The following is a 14,045-nucleotide window of genomic DNA, read 5'->3' on the forward strand; positions in this document are numbered from 1 at the left end:
TTAACCCCATTAACTCCTCTTAAAATTAATTAAAATACATATATAGCATGTTGTTGTGTGTGTACAAATTTTGCAATGCTTGATTATCTCCCTCTCTCTCCTAGTTGACATCTTAACATGTGAAGTTTTTAACACCTCTTAACACCCTTCAGAAGCGGTTTAACAAGTGTTAACAGATGCCAACTAGGATTAACACCAATGGATGTTAGAGTATACCAGATGGCCTAAGAAAAATACTCTTTGTGGAAATCAAAACCAAAACCTAATAGTTCAAGCCTTATTTATCTCACCCCTAATACATGGCAAATATATTAAGTATATTAATAACTTACGTCAATGATTTGTACTATTATAATGCATTAATAATTATTGGTCTCACCTGCATCCCTCCTTCCTTGTACAAAGTACAAAACACCCTCAACCTTAATTGGCTATATATTTCAGTATAGAAGCTCATTGATCTCAAAACTTCCATCTCTCTCTCTATATATACACATATATATATTTGTATCTATTTCTCTCTCTAGAATGGAAAGAGCACCCCATATAGCCATTGTACCAAGCCCAGGAATGGGACACTTGATCCCTTTGGTTGAATTTGCCAAGAGGTTAAAGAACAACCACAACATCTCAGCAACTTTCATCATCCCAAATGATGGGCCTTTATCCATCTCACAAAAAGCTTTTCTTGATTCACTCCCCATGGGCCTCAACCATATCATTCTTCCACCGGTAAATTTTGATGATCTACCACAAGACACCCAAATGGAGACCCGAATCAGCCTCATGGTTACGCGCTCTCTCGACTAGCTTCGTGAAGTGTTCAAGTCATTAGTTGCTGATAACAACATGGTGGCTTTGTTTATTGATCTTTTTGGCACTGATGCATTTGATGTTGCTATTGAATTTGGTGTTTCACCTTATGCGTTCTTTCCATCAACTGCTATGGGTTTATCTTTTTTTCTTTATTTGCCTAAACTTGATCAAATGACGTCATGTGAGTATAGGGACTTGCCTGAACCGGTTCAGATCCCTGGCTGCCTACCGGTTCGGGGACAAGACCTGCTTGACCCGGTTCAAGATAGGAAGAATGATGCATACAAATGGGTGCTTCATAATGCAAAGAGGTATATGATGGCTGAGGGTATAGCGGTTAATAGCTTCAAGGAGTTGGAGGGTGGAGCTTTCAAAGCTTTACTAGAGGCTGAACCGGGCAAGCCCAAGATTTATCCGGTTGGGCCGTTGATACAAACCGGTTCGAGTAGTGATGTAGATGGGTCAGGGTGTTTGAAGTGGTTAGATGGTCAGCCATGTGGTTCTGTTTTGTACATATCTTTTGGGAGCGGTGGAACCCTATCTTCTAATCAGCTTAATGAGTTAGCCATGGGTTTGGAGTTGAGTGAGCAAAGGTTCATATGGGTGGTTAGAAGCCCGAGTGATCAAGCGAACGCGACTTACTTTAATTCGCATGGTCATAAGGACCCTCTTGGTTTTTTACCAAACGGGTTCTTGGAAAGAACCAAAGGTAATGGGTTTGTGGTTTCTTCATGGGCCCCACAAGCCCAGATTCTAAGTCACAGTTCAACCGGTGGGTTTTTGACCCACTGTTGTTGGAACTCGATCCTCGAGACTGTAGTACATGGTGTACCGGTGATTGCTTGGCCGCTTTATGCGGAACAAAAGATGAACGCAGTATCTTTAACTGAGGGTATAAAAGTGGCGTTAAGGCCCAACGTTGGTGAAAATGGCATCATCAGTCGGGTAGAGATCGCGAGGGTTGTGAACAGTTTATTGGAGGGAGAAGAAGGGAAAGCGATTAGGAGTCGAATTCGAGATCTTAAAGATGCAGCTGCCAATGTCATTAGCAAAGATGGGTGCTCTACGAAAACCTTAGATAAATTGGCTTCTATGTTGAAAAACAAGAATAAGTTAAGCCTTTAGTTTATCAAGCATGTACACAATAATGTTAAATATTTTTGTCTTTTGCAATAATCTATTTTGTGATGACTCAAGTTGAACGGTGCTATTATGTAAGCATTATTAATTAATGTTAAACTACGTGGACACACGGGTGTTTTTTTATAAAGTTAAGTACTAAATAGGAAAAAAAAAAACAAGTTTAAATAGTTTAAAACCTCAAGGACTAAAGATGTAAAAGTCCAAAAGTAACAAAAGAAGATCATCAGACCATCTCTCCTTATCTCGTCCGGATTCAACGGCGATTATCCGGCAACTCCGAAATCGGTTGATCTCTTCGTTTTAGCTCATATTTCTTTCGATAATCCTTATCTCTACATAATCTCAACCTAATACCTATGTTTTATCCCGTTTTCGTTGCACATTAACGCTTATCCGATAAGACCAAAGCTCCAAAAACTTACAAACTTTAACATTATCGTTAAGGCCGTTGGTATGGTGGGGTTTGGGTTGAGGCGTTTGTTGACACGTGGAATGGGAGCTCCTCCACCGTCTGGTTACGTGTCCGCAGGGTATGACGGGGCGTGAGTTGGGCTTAGGTTGAGTGCACCGCGTGGCAGAAGATTTAAAAAAAACAAAAAATTTATAAAAAATCACACAACATTTATAAAAAAAAAAAAAAACTTAGAACTTCATTAAAATTTTAAAAATTACATAATCCTAAAAATTACATAATTTCTAAAAATTACAAAATAACAAACCTAGAGCGTTAAATAAATTTCAAAAAGGTCGATCTTGTCGAACGCCTTTCGCTCCTTGCCTCGAAACTCTATGTTCGCCACCGCCACCCGGTCCTCGTGGCTTAACTCGCCGCTCGAAACGGCTTTGTAGTAAGCCTTGAAACGCTCGAGCTTGGGCCGCAACTCGCGCCATTTATGTTGGCACGCGTTGAGGTTGTGGCGGTCGTTACCGACGTTATGTCGGTAGGCCGCAAATGCTTCCGGCCAATATTTTGTTTGGCCCGGTGGCCTCCCCTTCATAGCATCAACGACGCTAGTGACGAGTGTCATTTCTTCTTCATGGGTCCAGGATGCCATAGCGGGTTCGTGGGATGGGTTCGTAGGATGGGGGGACCAGTGGATTAGCGGGTTCGAGAGAAGTGGGTAGCCGGTGGGGTTGGGTTCGTGGGATGGGGGGAACCAGTGGGTTGGGGGTTACAATATATAGGGGATGTTGGGAGACCCGGGTGGCGGTTTGGTTTTCCCCAAACCGTTTGAATTTAAAATTCAAAATTTGAAAAGTTCGCTTGACGTGGCGGGGTGAGCGAATGGGAGGCAGCCAGCTAGCATGGTGATGAAACACAGGTTAACACTAGGGTTAATCTGTGGGGTTATTTCTTCTGTGGGTTCAACCTCTTTCTTGACTCATAACAATAGCTTGAATCCTGCAAAACAACAAGCCGTTAGTCTCGTTAAGAGGGGAAGATGGGGGTTTCCCCTCTTAACCAGGCTCCAGCGTGAGAATAAGTACTATTCTGAGAGAATAAAGTAGTGTATGTATATAGTGAGTGAAGAGAGTAAAGATCCTGAACCTGAATGATGAAGGGTCCTATTTATAGCCGGAGGGTGAGGAAAGGAGGAGCAGCTGTGCCAGCTGTGGGCGCGTGCCAGCTGTCCGACCAAGGGGAATATCCTCTTGGTCTGCTCTGTCACGGCAGGTGTAGTGATACACGTGGCATTCTTTCATTTGCCCATGCTGGAGACCTCGTACCGGTGTTGTCAGCTCTGCCCCCTGATTTGTCGCAGGCCTATGTGGCCTTCTGCGAGTGGTGACACGTGTTGTCCTTTTTGTCTGGTAGAGCATCTTTGGTGCCACCTGCAAGTCTTCCAGAAGCTTCTAGAAGCTTCTGGATTGCTTTGCTGATGTGGTTGCCATGTATGCTCAAAAGTGGTGTGGTCCCTGCCATGTAGGCAGGGAATTGGGACCATACCTCTTCAAGTCCCCCCAGTCCAGTGTGCCTTCTAGTTGAGTTGATCGTCTAGGAGGGATTCTGGACTTATAAGAGTAGTGGTTTTTATGGCGCGTGGAGTTTTGTGATTTGAAAGAGAGATTTGAGCCGAACAGGCGCGCCGCGCACGGGTCTTGGTACTTTGTAAAAATGAGCCAAATGAACGCGTGGCGCGTGGGTCTTGGCTCCTTGCTAAAAGGTGAGCCAAATGAACGCATGGCGCATGGGTTTTGGCTCCTTATAAAAAGTGAGCCAAATGGACGCATGGCGCATGGGTTTTGGCCTTTTATAAAAATTGAGCCAAATGGACGCATGGCGCATGGGTTTTGGCCTTTTATAAAAAGTGAGCCAAATGGACGCATGGCGCATGGGTTTTGGCCTTTTATAAAAACTGAGCCGAATGGACGCATGGCGCATGGGTTTTGGCCTTTTATAAAAATTGAGCCAAATGGACGCATGGCGCATGGGTTTTGGCCTTTTATAAAAATTGAGCCAAATGGACGCATGGCGCATGGGTTTTGGCTCCTTATAAAAAGTGAGCCAAATGGACGCATGGCGCATGGGTTTTGGCCCCTTATTGTTTCCTTCTGGTGGAAGTTTAGTAGTTTTGGGGAGGAGTTTGATGTAACTATCTGACATCCCTGTCTTATCGGAGACGAACAGGCGCCTTTTTAGTTACTTTCTGTCACGTCAGCAGGCCCTGTTACCCATGCTTCCCGAAAAAAGAGGTGGCGTCTTCTCTCTCTTCTGACGTGTTACTCCCTTATTGCTTGCTTTTCCTGTATTCTGACGGTCCACTACCCATCGCATTAAATGCGATGGGTATAAATAGGAGGCGGTTACTTCTTTCTCTCCACTTTTTCAAATTTGAAGTGTGCCTTTCTTCTATCTTCTATGTTCATTTTCCTTTGTTTGAATATTTTGCTTGAGCTCTTACTTCCGACTTCTCTTTATCTATATCATGTCTGGTACAAATCCATCCCACAAGAAGAGGAAACACAAGGGGAGGGTTCCTCCTGGTCCTGACCAAGCCGTTATTGGATGGAAGGAAGAGGGGTTTCAGAACCTTGTTCGAGGTATGGGTTTCCTCCCTGAGTGGGGGGCTCAGTACCCTACTGCTGGTTCCACCGCCGTGGACGCTCCTCCCGGTTACATGCCTCTGTATGCTGCCTTTTTTCGGGAGGGTAGCTTTAGGCTGCCTATTACCAAGTTCATTGCCGCCGTCTTGAGGAACTATGGGCTGCACATCTCTCGGATTAATGCGATTGGGCTCCCTCATATTACTCACTTTGAGTATGTTTGCAGAGCTTGCCGGGTTGAGCCGACGTTCGAGATGTTCAACGTTTTTTATAGTGTTACTTACACGAGTGGCTTCTACTCTTTTACTGCCCGGTCGGGTGTATCTCCGGTTTGTTCTGTCCCCCTAAAGAGCCTGCATGACTGGAAACAGAAATTTTTCTATATTCGTCGTGGTGTGATTCCTATAGATATGCACTACCGGTTGGTGAGTGAGGGGATTCCGAGGGTGGATGTACTGGTGGATTATGCTTCTCAAGAATGGTACAAGAAGATAACACACAAAGCGACTGCTATTGCTCAGTTGGAGGAAATGGTTCTAGTTGGTGCGGGAAGGAGTTTGCTGTGGGTACCCAAGAATCCTTTGGGTGTACCTGTTTATAGTCACCAGGGCAAATGTATGTGACCCTTTTAAAGGATTTTGTATTAACTTGATGTTTTTATTTGTGCGTTCCCTTATAGCTTTGTCATTTGCAGTTGGATATAGCTTGATAAATGTTTTGGATCCAAAGGTTGCCGGTGCCATGGTTGAGGCGATTCAAGAAGAAGGAAAACCAACGTGGTTGGATCAAATTCGTGGTCGTTTCTTGCACCCCTCTGACGAAAGTTTTGCTAAGTATGCTGCAGTTGCCCTAGGTGAAGATGCTGAGGATGATTTTGTTGGTCTTACCCGAGAGGAAGTTGTTGTCCTGTCGAGTAGTAGTTCTGGTAATTCCCTTGAGGGTCTAACGTCCCATTCCGTGCGTGCAGGTGTTGCGCATGTTGCTGTTGACGAGCCTGTTCAAGAGGTCGTTGGTGATGATGTAGAGGTGTCTGTTGATCCTTCTGCACAGTTGGAAACAAGGAAGAAGGCGAAAACTGATAAGTCTGAGAGGAAAGAGGAGAAGGTGGAGAGCAAGGCTGCTGGTTCTTCTCGTAAGCGATCCTCTATTCTTCCTTGTCTAGATTATGTAGTTGTCTCTGACACGTTGTCTGGTCTAGGAGTTGATGAGAGACCTCGAGAGTCGGATCCGGATGACAGTGCTACCTTAACTGAGCATATGAGGAAAAAAGACTTGGAGGATCATAAACGCAAACTTGATGAGCAATCCGCTGCTCTTCTTGCTTCCAAGAAGGCGAAACTTCGTAAGGAGGCTCCTCCCGCGCCTTCCGAATCTGAGATTGATCTGGGTGTTTTTAGTGGGGGTCGCGGGAATCTTCTGGAGGAGATATATGTTGCGTCTGCTCCTCCTGCTGGTAATTGGTTTTTAGTTGTATACTCCTTTCGTGTTTCTTCGAGTTGTTTTTTGATTGTTGTTTTGTGACAGTGGTCAAAACTGGCAAGAAGCCTCGGATGGTGGATATTTCTCAGATCACGCCCCCTGCTTCCCCTCCGTCGATGACGGTTGGCTTGACCCCTCCCCGTGATGATCTTGAAGCGAGGAAGAAGGGAAGAGAAGGGGTTATTGAAAACGTGGGTGAAGGTGGTGGTGATGCTGGAGGTGCTGGTGGTGAGGGGGTTGATGATAAGGGTAAGGGCATCGAGATGGAGGTGGAGTCTAGTGAGGCCACCCCGCGCCAGACCATATATACTAAGCGCCCTTCTGGAGGTGATGGTGCTACTTCCGGTGCGGCTCGCGGCGCGCAGTTTGTAAATATCTCTCCCGAGTCTTGGGGGACCCAAAACCCTGCATGTGACGACTTGCCACACGCCCCTCGCTGGAACCTTACTTAGGGTTCTAGGATGAATGATGTGAACAACTGTCATGAATTCTTTTCTATGTCTCTTCCTCCCGCTGAAAGGATGTTCCAGAAGAACCGTAATCGGTTTGCTTTGTTGGACGACCATGTGCGTGCCGGAGTTAATTACTTTGCTACTTCTCAGGAAATTCTTCGTGAATGGCGGCTGATGGGAGAAGAAACTGCCGATTTTGAGAATGCAAAGAGGTTGTTTGCTGAGGAGAGGGAGAAGTTTAATGCAGAGACAAAAGGGTTGCAGTGGAGGGTGTCCGATGCTGAACAGAAACTTGAGGAACAAAAACAAGTTAATGTTCAAAAACAAAAAGATTGGGAAACCGCGTGTGAGCGTACCAATGCTGAGATGCAATATCAGCGTGAAGCGATTGTTCGGTTGTCTGGGGAAACGTCGGAACTTGCTGAGGAAGCTCATCAGGCGCGCCTTGCGGCCGAGAAGAAAGAGAAAGAATACGTTGACCGGATTGATAAGTTGGAGGTTCTTGTGCAGCAGAAGGTATCGGAGTGTGAAACTGCACAGCGCCTTCTTGACGAGAAGACTGCTGAGTGTCGAGCTTCTGAACTCCTTGCCGAGGAGGCGTCTGCTGTGCAGTTTCACACTCCGATAGTACATGGTTGCTTTCTCGTGGTGTACCCTTGGTAATTTCCTATGTGTTTGCCCCATTCTTTCTTCTTCTTTTAATTTTGTGATTTTTCTTTTATTTAGTTGCCTTGCTTTATGCAGCTTGCCGATCGTATTTTAAACTCAACTGAACTTGCCACATATATGTTCGAGTTGGGTCAGGCGGGTTACAATAGTGGTCGAAAGTTTGGTTATGCTGAGGGCAAAGCTGCGGTTATCAATAAAGAGAAAGATTACCATTTCGAGTTGCATAAAGAAGATTGTGACGGCACATATGCTGCTAAGCGCAAGGAGTTTTCGACCCTGGACTTTGCTGTCGTTCGAGCTGCGCAGAAGTTGTCCCGGAAGCCGGATGGAGTTGCTTTGCTTAAAAAAGCTCTTGGAGAAGACGCGGGTGCGGCAGGAGGTGCTGGTACCAGCCATACTTGACTGGTAGATTCTGGCCTGTGAGCCGCGTATGGCCTTGAGTGGCCTTGTAATGTTGATGGTTTGTTTTAGACAATTTTTATTTTGTTTTACCTGTTATGCATGTGAGTACTTGATCGCGTCTGTTGATGGATATTTTAGCGTTGTCTTTATGCTTATGCGAATTTTGTTATCGTCATAATATGTGCATGTGGAATTACTTTGATTAGGTGTCACGAATGAATGATGGCGCTGACAGGTGATGTTGTGTTAACTACAACGTTTTATTCTGTCGTTCTTATGCGCACGTTGATTTGTGACTACGAAGTGATCGAGTTGCAGGTTATTGTGTGAGCCCGGCTGTGTTCAGCTTTGGGAGCATTGCAATGTTTAATTACCTTGCTATCGATATTTTCGTGTTTATGTGGGCACGAAGTTTTGTTTTGGCATTTTGTAGGCTTTGGTTGTGTTTCTGACCCGGCTGTGCACTTGGTTGTGACGAGCCTTGGAGGTCTACAACGTTTCCTATGGTCGAGCCATTGATGTTTTCGTGTACGCCCAAAGTAATAAATGCAGTTGTGACAAGAAATTTGCATGAAATAAAAGTAGCCAAACACTTCTTGTATTATAGTAAATGTGTTGGCGATTTTGCGATTACATAATCGTTTTACATGTAGCACTTTCTAAGTTGCTGAGCGTTCCAGGTTCGTGGAACCTCTTTGTCGTTGATGGTGCGCATTTTGTAAGCTCCCTTGTCGAGTACTGTATCGATGACATATGGGCCTTCCCATTTGGGTGCCAGTTTTCCAGGCTTTTCTGCGTTGGAAGCCTCATTGTCTCTTAGGACGTAGTCTCCTGGATTGAAAGTGCAGACTCGGACTTTGGAGTTGTAATATTTTTCCAGCTTCGTTTTGTACTTGGCCTCATTGATTGCTGCCATCTCTCTCCGTTCTTCTAGGAGGTCCAGATCGATCCTCCTTTCTTCTTCGTTGTTGATTAAATTCATGGAGAGCATTCGTGGAGACGGTAGCCCGATTTCTGCTGGTATGACTGCTTCAGACCCATAGACTAAGCTGAACGGTGTCTCACCGTTGCTTGTCTTTGGCATTGTCCTATGGGCCCACAATATGCTGGGCAGTTCATCTACCCAGCCTCTTCTTTTCTCGCCTAGCCTTGCTTTGATACCATCGACGATACTTTTGTTGACTGCCTGTACTTGACCGTTCCCTTGCGGGTGCGCAACCGAAGAGAAGGTGTGTTCGATGTGTAGTTCTTTGAACCATCGTTCGAGGTCGTCTGCTGCGAAGTTAGTTCCATTATCGGTGATGATTCTGAGAGGTAGGCCAAAACAGCATATGATTTGTTCCCATGAATCGCTTGACGACTGTTGATGTGGTTGATGCGAGTGCTTTCGCCTCTACCCACTTGGTGAAATAGTCGACTGCGACTATTATGAATTTGACCGCCCCTGGTGCTTCCGGGAAAGGACCTACCATGTCTATGCCCCATTGTTGAAAGGGCCATGCGGTTGTGACTGGTACTAGTTCATTTTTGGGGTGCATGGTCTTAGGCGCGTGTCTCTGGCATCCACTACACTTCCTCAACTCTTTTACAGCGTCTAAATGCATCCCGGGCTAGTAGTACCCAGCGTTCATCACTTTTGCCACCACCATTCGAGGTTCGGCATGAATACCACAAATTCCTTCATGAACTTCCCGGATTAAGTAGTTTGCGTCTTCGGCGTCTACGCATCTTAGCAACGGGCCTAGGTATGACCTTCTTTATAAAATTCCGTCGGCCATCTGATAGTGCTCGGCCTTGTATTGGATTTTTCTTGCCTCTGCTTTGTTTTCCGGGAGAATCCCAGACTGAAGGTACATGATTATTGGGGTCATCCAAGAAGTTGCCCCTGTCTGGATGACGCTTACTTCTCTGAGTGGAACGGATGGGTTGCTCAAAACTTCTATGCGCACATCCTTTGCTAGGTGTTGAAAACTTGTTGATGCGAGTTTACTAAGCGCGTCTGCTGGCTTGTTCTCGCTTCTGTTTATGTGGTGCACCTTGTAGGAGTAGAAGGTTTGTAGCAACGTTTTTGCTTCGCTGAGGTAGAGTGCCATTATATCCCCCTTGGCTTCGTATTGGCCGTTGATTTGCCCCGCTACTAGCATGGAGTCCACATGCGCTTCGATGTGTCGGACCCCCATTTTGATCGCCAATCGCAAGCCAGCCAAGAAAGCTTCATACTCGGCTTCGTTGTTCGTGCTTTTAAAATCCAGGCGTATTGCATATGTGAATTCATGTTTGTCGGGGCTTACCAGCCTAAGCCCTGCACCTACTCCGTCTTCGTTAGACGCGCCGTCTGTGTATAACAACCATGGCTCTTCTACTTGCTTTTTCTCAGCTTTTTCCATTGCTTTACATTCTCGATCTTTGTCATCTGGAACTTCTGTCATAAAGTCTGCCAAGACTTGGCCTTTGATTGATGGTCGTGGTCTGAAAACCACATTGTGACCTCCTAGCTCTATCGCCCATTTGGCTAGTCTTCCTGATATTTCTGGCCTTGCGAGGATGTTGCCAATGTTGTAATTTGTTAGCACATGGATAACGTGGTTGGCGAAGTACCTGCGCAGCCGTCTTGAAGCATGAATCAGCGCGAGGACTAGTTTCTCCATGATGGCATATCGAGTTTCTGGGTCGGTCAAGGTTCGTGACACATAGTAGACTGGTGTTTGAGTACCTTGACGATCAACAAGTAACACTGCTCCAACTGCCCTATCAGAAGCTGATAGATATAGTACCAAGGGTTCTCCTTTGTTTGGTGCGGTTAATGTTGGCAACTTGATGAGGCAATCCTTCATCTCGCGGAATGCACTCTCTGCTTCTGGAGTCCATTGAAACTGGCTTTTCTTCATGCAGTTGCGCAATGTCTTGATGAACGGAAAGGATTTTGCAGCGTGATTAGCTAGGAAACGATTGAGCGCAGCTAAACGTCCTGCTAATTTTTGCATTTCTTTGATATTTGACGGGGAAGGCATCCTTTCAATTGCTTGGACTTTTTCTGGATTCACCTTGAAACCGTCTTTTGTGACGATGAAGCCTAAGAATTTCCCTTCTTCCATACCGAATGAGCACTTTGCCGGATTCAATTTGATACTTACGCTGCGCAGCGTGTTGAAAGTCTTTTGGATGTTAGCCAGCATCGTGCCTTCTTCTTTGCTCATAATCACCAAATCGTCCATATACACTTCTATGTACTTGCCGATGGCATCGCTGAACGTTTCGTTCATCAATCTTTGGTAGGTCGCGCCCGTATTCTTTAAGCCGAAAGGCATCTTGGTGTAACAGTACAGCCCTATCGGCGTGCGGAATGCGGTTTGGTCCTCGTCTTGGACAGCCATTTGGACCTGGTGATATCCCTTGTAGCAGTCGAGGAAGCATTTCCATCTGAATGTGGCCAGAGAATCAATTTTTTCGTCTATGTCTGGTAAGGCGTAGCAGTCACGCGGACATGCCTTGTTTAGGTCTTTGTAGTCGACACACATTCTCCAGCTGCCATTTCGCTTCTTTACCATCACTGGGCTTGCCACCCATGTTTGGTATCTGACTTCTCTAATGATGCCTGCATTCAGCAATTCCAGTACTTGCTCTTTCATGGTGTCGTGCTTTATATCGCCAAGGTGGTGCTTGGCGTGTACCACTGGCTTTGCGTCCTCTGAGACGTTTAAACGGTGTTCTGCTATGTGCCGTGGAACACCAACCATGTCAGCTGGTGTCCAGGCAAACACGTCCATGTTCTCGCGTAATAACTTCTTGAGCGCTGCGCGTGTTAAATCGGACATCGCCGGTCCTAGGGTAACTGTTTGCTCTGGGTGAGCACTGTTCAACACCCATTTTTCTGCCTCTGTGCGTGGCGCTGGTTTACTTGCTTTTGCAGGCCTTACTTCATCTGTTGCTAAAACTTCCTTGCTTGCGTATATCAGTGCGATGCCTGTTTCCATTGGGAATCCAACGGCTGAATGTGGTGCAGAGCATATCATACTGAAGTCTCCTTGGGATTCTCTTCCTAGGAGGATGTCGTGTCTTAAGTGTGCGGGTAGCACCATGAATGTGACCTCTTCTGTTCTTGAATTTCTTCCATCCGAAAGTAACACCGGGAATGATATCTGTCCCAGGGGAAAGACGGCTTCGTTGCAGAAACCAGTTAATGGGTAGTCAACTGGCTCCAAACGCGCCTTGTCCTCCTGATCAAATTGATTGACGCATTGTTCATATATGATATCCGCGGTGCTCCCCGGATCGATGAAGATGTAGTCTGTCTGGTAGTGACCAATCACTCCTGGAATAACTATCGGTCGCTTTTCCCTCGGGCCTCCTTTAACAACTGGGAAAATAACTTGCTTCTCGCGCCATGAATCATCTTGTGCGCGCTTGTTGTAGTTCTTCCTTGGTCTTCGTGGACCTCCCTAAACCATGTGGGTTTCCAACTTCCTGAGTTTTTTGTTATCTGGTCCTTCTTCTCGTCTTTGGATTTGGCGGTAGTCGCGCTTTCCGCCTTTGACCAGGTGAGTGAGTTTTCCATCTCTCAGGGCCCTTTCAGTTTCTTGCTTCAGGCTAAAGCAGTCATCAGTTAGTTGACCCGTGTCTTTATGGAATTCACAGTAGAGATTGGGATCTTGACCCCTTTTGTTGCGCATCTGCAGGGGTGGTTTGAATAGGTGATTTTCAGTGGCCAAGACCTCTGAAGGGGTCTTTGTCAATGGCGTCCACTGTTTCTCTCTGTTTTCTCTTTTTACTTCTTTTCGGTGGGCTATCTGATTGATTGTGTGTCGCGCATCTTCTCTTGGCGGGCTTCTTTCTCTGTGACTGGAAGTCTTCCATGACTGGCCTCTGCCTTTTCTGCCGTGTCGGTCATTAGAGTTATGTGCGCGTTGACGGTGGTCGTCACCGGTCAACTGTTTGTCTGTCTGCGCTATTGTTTTGGCGGCCTCAATGAAGGTTTCCCAATCTTTAGGTCCTCCGTCTCTTCCTTTCACGCGCTTGATTAGATCATCACACTTGACTGCCCTCATGAAGTGCGCACGCATCATCTTTCCACCTACGTCTCCAATCTCCAGACATTCCTTGTTATACCTTGTGATAAAATCTTCCACGCTTTCGTGGTCTCGACGCCATATGTTCAGACAATCTGCTGGGTCTCTGGCGTGTCTCCGCTGTTGAGAGAAGTGTGCCAGGAACTTCTCTCTGAAGTCGATCCATGATTTAATTTTTCCTACTGGTGCGCGCTGCGCCCACGAACGTTTATGCGAACAGATGACACCAAGTTGGTAGGTTCCACCCACCTGTTGCTCCTGCGCCTTTGAAAACCTGGAGGTGGTCATCTGGATCTGTCAGGCCATTGTATTTGCCAACGTTGTGCGGCAGCTTGGTTTTGTCTATAGCGGCTGTAGCAATCTCCCTGATGAATTTTGAATCTTCAGCCATGTCGTCTGGACGTTAGCTTAAGGTATAATCATGCTCTGCCTTTGGGTTGTACCCTGCGCGCTTAGCAGGCTTGTATGACGGGTGTTCTGGATGTAACCTGCTGAACACTGTGCTTTCCTTGTACGTTGGGTCTTCCTCTTCGTCTTCCCATTCATTGTTCATATTGCACGCGCCCAGGCGGCTTTGAATCGGCTTTCGTTGTAAGTTGGAGTGCTGCACATAGTTGCTTTCTGTTTCACCGTAAGTGTCGCGCGTGGCATGCGCGCTGGGCTTTCTAATGTTTGCTGCAGGTCCTTTTTCTGGGCGTAAAGTCCACGCATTGACCTGCTGAGTCGTATATGTGCTCAGAGACCGTTGTGGTGGAGTAGCGAACGCCGATTGGTTAGCATGTGCTTGGAGTAGGGCTTGTTGCGCGCTCAGTTGTGTGTAAACCAGGTTTATAGATGCCATTTGCTCGGCGTACAAGGAAGCCAGAGTTTTTCCTTCGGGTAGCACTAATAGTGCAGATAAATTTAGTTGTGCCTGTTCTGATGGAGCTGAGGGGCCAGCTCCATGGCTTGATGTGTGCATCGGTGGGGGTGT

General features: G+C 46.3%; 1 protein-coding gene and 1 pseudogene across 1 annotated transcript; one reads left to right on the forward strand and one right to left on the reverse strand.

Annotated features, from left to right (window-relative positions):
• The first annotated feature begins 492 nt into the window (after nt 1-492).
• On the forward strand, nt 493-2,026 carry LOC110937583 (annotated as a pseudogene).
• A 7,737-nt stretch (nt 2,027-9,763) lies between these two features.
• Nucleotides 9,764-13,463, reverse strand: LOC110934055. Its single transcript, XM_022177249.1, has 3 exons — nt 13,347-13,463; nt 12,542-13,264; nt 9,764-12,445 (listed from the first exon to the last, which is right to left on the reverse strand). The coding sequence occupies exons 1-3, from the start codon at nt 13,461-13,463 to the stop codon at nt 9,764-9,766; spliced, it is 3,522 nt and encodes a 1,173-aa protein (XP_022032941.1).
• Nucleotides 13,464-14,045: the final 582 nt, after the last annotated feature.

Source organism: Helianthus annuus, chromosome 4 (genome assembly GCF_002127325.2).
Source record: "Helianthus annuus cultivar XRQ/B chromosome 4, HanXRQr2.0-SUNRISE, whole genome shotgun sequence".
Taxonomy (NCBI): Eukaryota; Viridiplantae; Streptophyta; class Magnoliopsida; order Asterales; family Asteraceae; genus Helianthus; species Helianthus annuus.

What these genes read in the sequence shown, in the direction of transcription:
- LOC110934055 (XM_022177249.1), bottom strand. Translation starts at nt 13,463, where the DNA reads ATGGCTGAAGATTCAAAATTCATCAGGGAGATTGCTACAGCCGCTATA. An exon ending in ATCCAGATGACCACCTCCAG is followed by an intron (nt 13,265 to 13,346) that starts GTTTTCAAAGGC and finishes TCGTGGGCGCAG; the next exon opens with CGCGCACCAGTAGGAAAAAT. An exon ending in ATGGAAAACTCACTCACCTG is followed by an intron (nt 12,446 to 12,541) that starts GTCAAAGGCGGA and finishes CACATGGTTTAG; the next exon opens with GGAGGTCCACGAAGACCAAG.